At 35.5% G+C, this 7,427-nt stretch overlaps 1 protein-coding gene across 1 annotated transcript; it reads left to right on the top strand.

Annotated features, from left to right (window-relative positions):
• Positions 1-800: 800 nt before the first annotated feature.
• On the top strand, positions 801-3,853 carry marveld3 (MARVEL domain containing 3; the record flags this gene model as incomplete). Its single annotated transcript, XM_079263046.1, has 3 exons — positions 801-1,024; positions 1,179-1,276; positions 3,243-3,853. The coding sequence occupies 3 exons, from the start codon at positions 801-803 to the stop codon at positions 3,851-3,853; spliced, it is 933 nt and encodes a 310-aa protein (XP_079119172.1).
• Positions 3,854-7,427: the final 3,574 nt, after the last annotated feature.

The raw sequence follows: 7,427 nt of genomic DNA, 5'->3' as shown, positions 1-7,427 counted from the left end.
GTATTCCCCTACACGCTCTCTGAGGTCCACAGATCAACTTCTGCTTGTGGTTCCTAAGACGAAGCGTAAACTGAGAGGTGACCGAGCTTTTTCTGTTGAGTCTTGTCTGAAGACTCATTTTTTCTCTTTAGCGTTTGACTAATTTAAAGGGTTGTTTTACTATTAACAATGTGCTGATGCCCCATTATGATGTAAATATGTATGTTTTATTGTTTCCTCTGTACAGTACTTTGGTCAACTTTGTTGTTTTTAACTGTGCTTTATAAATAAACTGGATTGGATTGGATTGGATAGCTCTCTCAAGTCCTTCTGCTCCAAGTACTTATCCAGGCTGATAAATCACCGGTTGAAATGTATATATGTGAGGTTTTGTTGATGTGTTTTTTTATGAGTTTATATGTATATGTCTTCTTTGTCATCTGTGTGTTCTTTTATGGACTTGAGTCTGTTTTAATAAATTTATATGTATGTATTAAAACTCAGATTGAATGACAGGCGCCTTGGAAAATCTGTCAACATAAAAAATGCACGATCTGCTAATTTTATTTGAAAAATAAAGTAAAATTTCCCAATTTATATCATGCTCTGAGCCCTCTTGTTTTGCTCTACCTTGGGATCTATCAACCATTTCATGAATGAAAATCATCCAGTAATATTATTAAACGTCATTAAATAATCCCCAGTTGTGCCTTACTGTTCACAATGTCTTGAGGGCTACATGGACACAAGCCAACTATTCAGTTTGTTTGTTAGAGGCTGTAATAGGATTCATGTCCATAATCTCCCGTAGGCAAAAGAAGATGCCTGAGAGGGGAAGACACCATCAAAGGAGTGATGCAGAGTACAAAAGCAGGGATTATTCTCACAGTAGAGGAGACTGCAACCAAAAGCCAAGACGCATGGAGGATATGACTTCTGCTGGTGAGAGGAGGGCCAAAGAAAACAGACACAGAGAAATGACAAGTGCCCTTCAAAAAGAGCCACATGCTTACAGAGGTCATAACAATGAAGCCCCATCAAAACAGTAAGGGATTACTTGTACACAGCTTACTTATACTTCTCTTACACACTGAAAAATACCATTTGCACTGTTATACAACACATTTATTGCCATTTCTACACATTTATTGTGTGTAAATGATAAATTTCAGTTCACCGTTAAACTGTTTTGTTTTTAGGTACAGAAGGGCGTCAGAGTATCACTCTGAAAATGAGTATGATGAGCAACAACACAGAGAGACCCTGTACAATCTCAGATACATCTTAACCACTCGAGGCAAGTATATTTATTTATTTTCCTTTTTGATAGACTATATGTAATTAGTCTTTGTCACTATTTCCTATTCGCTCATTATGGTCCCAAAATCTGTCACATGAAAATGTAACATGCTAAAAGACTAAATTAAAAGGACATATTGATTGTAAAGTGTAGTTTGTGATCAGGCTACTAAATAGTTCTGCTGAAAGTGAAAATATACTCAAGTGTTTTCAGGGTGGTGTTGCGCAATCCTACAAATGTTGAAAGTTTCCCTGCTGCAACAAACTTGACACAAATCAGTGGTTAATTAGCAGACTTGTGCAGATCTTGACATCAAACTTTGCACAAGTTTACTAATTACCATTGATTTGTGTCAGTTGTGCTTGCAGCAGGGATTGGACCAAAGTTTTCCACCCCTGGGTTAGGCAATTACTCTGTTAACCCAGGTTTTAGTTAACAGTAACTGTTATTTATTTGCTGTTTTTTTTATCATTTAATTTCACTTTCATTTACTCTCATTAATATTCAAAATTTTATATATTTTTTTGTTATCATGAAATTAAGATGACTCATTGATTACAACCCCACTTCCAGAAACACTGGAAAACTAAAATGGAAATTAAAATAATTAGCAAATTTCATAAACCCAGACTATATCCCAAATAGAGCATAAACAGCAGAGCTTATGATGACACTGATATATTTGAGCATTTTCATTCATTCATTAAACCGCTTAATCCAATTCAGGGTCACGGCTGGCTTTGGGCGACAGGCAGGGTACACCCTGGACAGCTTGCCAGTCCATCGCAGGGCCACACACTCATTCCTAGGGGCAATTTTAGAGTAATCAATTAACCTAACTTTGGATGGTGGGAGGAAGCCAGAGTACCCGGAGAGAACCCACGCATACACGGGGAGAACATGCAAACTCCACACACTGACCAAACTCCACGCCACTGACCAAACCCCTCCCCAACCAAGGATCGAACCAGTGACCTTCTTGCTGTGAGGCCACAGTGCTAACCACTGTTACATCATGCAGCCAATATTTGAGCATTTTATGGAATATATTTGCTTGTTTTGTAATAGTGTAACGTTTGCCATTCTGTAGCGTCTCCTCGTCCCAAGTGCACAGAGACTCATCCTGAGTCTTTGAATTGTCTGGTAATATTATATTCTGAGATCTTCAAAGTCTTTGCAACTTTATGTTTTTTAAATTTTTTAAAATTGCTCCAAAGGGATGGATGTACTTTATTGATCACAAACTGTGAAATTAGAGGTTGTAGCAAAAAGGTGTTAAGGCCAGCAAAGAAGCATGCAGATGACACAAATCAACAAGATATGGACTTTCATATGCATAAGTAACATAAAGAAAAAAGATTTTAAAAAGTAGAAGTAAGTATAATAAAATAAGATAAAAAGTGCCCATAAATTGTAAATGTTTTAGTGTAGTGTTGGTGGAAGAGCAAAATCAAAGAAATGTAAAAAAAAATAAATAAAAATAAGACAAATCTGTAAAAAAAAAAAACAAAAAAAACAAACAAACTGTAAAATCCATACCATCATCAATAGCATAACAAACATTAGCAGCTGTTAAAGGCTAATTTCAAGGCAGTGGGTAAAGCTCATTGTCTGTCTACACTGAGCCATTTCTGTCACAGGTGAGTCATTGACGAGTGTGATGGCAGAAAAGATTTCCCAAGATGCCCTATTGGGAATAAAATATTGGTTTACAAGATTTGCAAATCATTGCTTTCTGTTTCTTTTTTACATAGTTTCCCAACTTTTAGAAATGGTGGTTCTAATTTGAGATATTATTATACTTAGTTATTACATGTCAGAAAGATGTAATAAATTTCCCAGTGAAACCTTTTTCATTAAATTGAATATTTTTTTTATTTGATAACTGTAACTTAGACCTGACTTATTGTTTTATCTCTGATCTCTCTGCTCTGCGTTGCCATGTTTATCATGTAACTCTCAGGTCTCTGCCGGCTCATGGAGCTCTTTGTGAATCTGCTGATAATAATCTGTGCCGGAGTACCATACAGCAACAATGGGGGTTACCGTGACCTGGCCAGTCTTGGTGGAGTCTACTACTATCACTTTGGAGGTGCCGGTGCCTTCACTGGGGCCGATGCGGACAGAGTGAAAGAGCTGGACCAACTGTTCCATCAGCTCAAACGCCCGCCATATATCTCCACAATGGTCTTTGGCGGGATTTTAATGATCTACTCTAGTGCAATGTTGGCTCTGGGAATTTTCAGAGTGCCTTACCGCTGGCCCCCCATGCTGCTGTTGGAGGCGCTGCTGAATCTTCTGATTGGCTTGGCTTACATCCCTGCACTTGCATTCTACTTTATTAAAGTTCAGGGAACATACAATGATCCCATCTGTAAGGAGAGAGAACAAATGTACAAGAGCAAAGGGCACAAGGGCTTTGAGTGTCAGTTCAATGGTGCAGATATCACAGGAGGACTTTTTGGGGTGGTGGGGGTGTTTGTTTTCATTTTTGGTGCAATATTAGCTGTCAGAGCTTTCAGATCAATGCGAGAGCTAAAGCAGCAAAATACAAACCATGATATTCATTTTTAAACTAGATTTTATTTAATACCTTTAATTAAAAGAGGGGATGAGCTTCAGTCCCTGATGAGAAGGATTTTTTTTCTTTGACTAGTTTTATTGTTACCTCTGTATAAGCTTTTAGTCATTTTTTTATACTTAGTTTTTTATTAGACATAAGTATTCTCCTTATTTCTTTGTATTACATAAATTTTTTATCATGTTTTTTTTTTTTTTATTAATAATTAGTTCCACATAAAAACTTCTGCAACTGAGTGTCAGTTTGTTTTTATTTGGAAATTAAAAGGCAGGCATAAATTTTGTGACAAAAAAAATGTAGTGAAATGGAGAGTTTGCAAGAAAAAAAAGAAGGAATGAGGAATGAGATTATCTAATGTTACACAGGTAGAGTCGACAAGTTCAGAACCTAAAATGAAAATATTTTATGTGCTTTTTTAAAAAAAAAAAAAAAGGAAATAGAAATTACATCGGACTGAGCATGTTGACATTTTATCCTTGTAGTTCAGTTATTAAAACAGGTAGATGATATGTAATAGGTCCTTTTTTTCTTCTTTTTGTTTAAATCCTGTGTCACATTTTTGCTGTTTTATTTTATGCAGTAACTTCAAAGTTTATTTTTAAATAATACATACACTTAAAGCTTGGGATTAAATACAAATTTCTCACGGCATTGTTGAGAAAACCTTGTATAATAGCTGCTTGATTAAGTTGCAGTAACTTTGCTATTTATAGTCTCACCTTAAGGACTGACAAAGAGAACGTCTTTTTCTTCTCAAATAATCTCAAAAACTAAACAGAATAAGAGGAAAATAACTGGAAATCATCTTGAATAATTTCATATTTCTGATTAGGTAAATAGCAGAAATGTGTACTGATTAAAAGTGGTGATATTGATTGTGTTTATTGGTGTGAAATAATCTAAAGTAAAAGACACAATATGATTCACAGTAAAAAGTTTTATTGCTACTTGGCTTAAAGTTGCTAAAAAAAAAAAAAAAAAATTCCTTTGCTGAAAACTAATAATAGCAGCATTTAAAATAAAATAAAACAATTTCCCCATTCAGGAAGATTCAAGGGAACACAATTAACAGCAAAAGTGCTCTTAATTAGTTAAATTCCTAAATAATTCTTCATTTTAACGATGAAACAGAAATTCAGCAGTGATCTGCATGCGAGAATAAAAACCTAAAAATATTGGATATGGTCTATTTTATGCAAACAAATCACATTTGCTTTTATGTTGACTGCTATTTAGAACATGCTTTCGATATTAAATACAATTACAGGTAGTACCATCTGCAGTACCATGAAGAGTTACAGTTTTCTGTAGAATCCCAGTCACTTTGAATTCGGTAGTGAAGAGGGAAATAGAAATTAGCATGATACAATGAAGTACAAAAATAAACATCAGTTTCTTGGCATTGAGGAAAAAATATTTCAAGCATTTCTTGAAAATAATAGACAGAAAGGAACCATGTGATTAAACAATGGCTACTTTGGTCACAAGTTAAACACTGGAGCATCTCTGATCAGTTTCATTCACTATTCACACAGAATTACAGTCAATCCATTGTCCACGCATGCATGCATACACCTACTGTATGTGTGCACACTAAAACTTGGAACTACACACAAACACTGACATTTTCCAATAGAAGTACAGGGAGCTTGTTAACTTGTGCAAAGTGAAAATTATCCCTTAAAGTGGTTAAATGGATCATTAAAATAACTGTTTTTCTTTCCCTCTACTCTGGTGCAAGAAGGGATTCAGGAGTATTGTACCACAATATTACTTTCATTGTACAATTAAAGGGAGATTTTAAGTCATTGCACACTACCCTGGGTCTTATCTTCCTGTTCTGTGCAGTCTACATGACCTCCACATAAACTATTCAAATGCATTTCAAGTTGGACATGTATATTGCAAAGGACTGTGGAGGAATGTATGGCATCAACTGGGAGACAGACAGAAGAAATTGGGAAGAAATGCTGCAGTGCAGCGCCACATGTACATCTGACTGAGGACATACAAACCAAATAACATAAGTACAACACAACTCATAAACACAACCCCAACTACACACATCATACACACACATACCAGTCAATATTTATTTTCAGACAGTGAGGATTTTTGTAGTTTCAGGAGAAAAAATTACTCTGATTTACACTTATATTTACAGTTGACACTTTGCATATTTTACAAGGAAATTGCCTAGATCTGCTGCAGACACAACTGTGTTGCATTAAACCTTCAGTGACGTTCAATCTCCTCCCTGCAAGCCTGCTAAAATGGGCCAAATTGATTTACAGTCATAATAAAGTCTCAGCTTGCTCTCGGGCAGGAATGTCTGCAGTGTCCATCAATGTTTGCTGAATTCAGTCCAGAAGTCTGACACTGGGGGTTCTCATAGTCCTGTGTGTTTTGCCTCTCAGACATTGACTGATAAAGTGCCCTGAACTACGTTAGTAATATCATAATTGTTGTTAGCTAATGATACATGAATTCCCATTTGATATTGCTGAAAAAAAATCATAGTGGCAATACCAGTATGTACTAATGGTATTTTTGGGGATACTGTTTTGATGATATTATCATACAGAGAACTATCAGACAGTTGGGGATAAATCTGCACACTGTTTTAGTCACACATGCACAAAAAACTGTATTGTCACTTTTTTCACCCAAGTAATTTATCTATAGAGTAAGAGTAATGTTGGCAGATAAGGATTAAATACTTTGTCAAGAGCACATATGATGCCATTTATGGTACTGATGTTGGATATTTCAATTTTACTTAAGACACTATGAAAAAAAACTCCAGTTTACTGAGAACAAAACAAACACCTGCTAATTTAAATAACAAACCTCTGTATTGTTTTAAAAAAGACAATGACTAGAAAACTGATTGCCGTCATATCATTTTATCTTCATTTTGATTAATAGTGTATTCTTTGAATAGAAATAAAGTGCAGGGAAGCCAAAATTGTCCAAGCAACTCAAATATACATGATCTGTATCCAAAAAGTGCTTTTAACAATGTTGTTTTTTTTCCCTTTCAAGTGCCAAAACTTAGCTAAAACAGAAAAGGTTTATCATTCATTCATTCATTATGGAGCAAAAGATAACCAACACCCACAGAGTTCAAGATTTCACTCACAAACAGGACATAGATGACTCAAAGTGCTCCTCCTTTCAAAAATACTTTGTGGTACTTTTAAGGCAAAGATTCGGCTATTCATTAACTATGGAATCCCAAAACTGAGGTGGCATCTAAAAATAAACATCTAATGTAGTAATCACTGACTGCAGCGATTACCTATGCTTTGGCCTAATTAAAACCACCGCAGCCCAGCAGAGCTGTTTCCTCTTATGGCACAAAGTGGGGATGTTCAGGGCTGGATGAACTGAGGTTTCTGGGGTTGCATGACACTGTCATTACCTGATCATTCAAATACCAGGAATAAGATAAATATGGTCATGTACATATGTTTAAAAAAAAGTTATGTTTGCACTCAATGTGAAAAGAAAAGAATGACTTCTCTTAAGGGACTGAGCTGGTATGCTCATTTTTAAGACCTCATA

The sequence above is a fragment of the Telmatherina bonti genome (assembly GCF_933228915.1).
Source record: "Telmatherina bonti genome assembly, chromosome: 1".
Taxonomy (NCBI): domain Eukaryota; kingdom Metazoa; phylum Chordata; class Actinopteri; order Atheriniformes; family Telmatherinidae; genus Telmatherina; species Telmatherina bonti.
The sequence above is the reverse complement of the archived record's forward strand: the minus strand, read 5'-3'. Positions and strand labels throughout refer to the sequence as shown.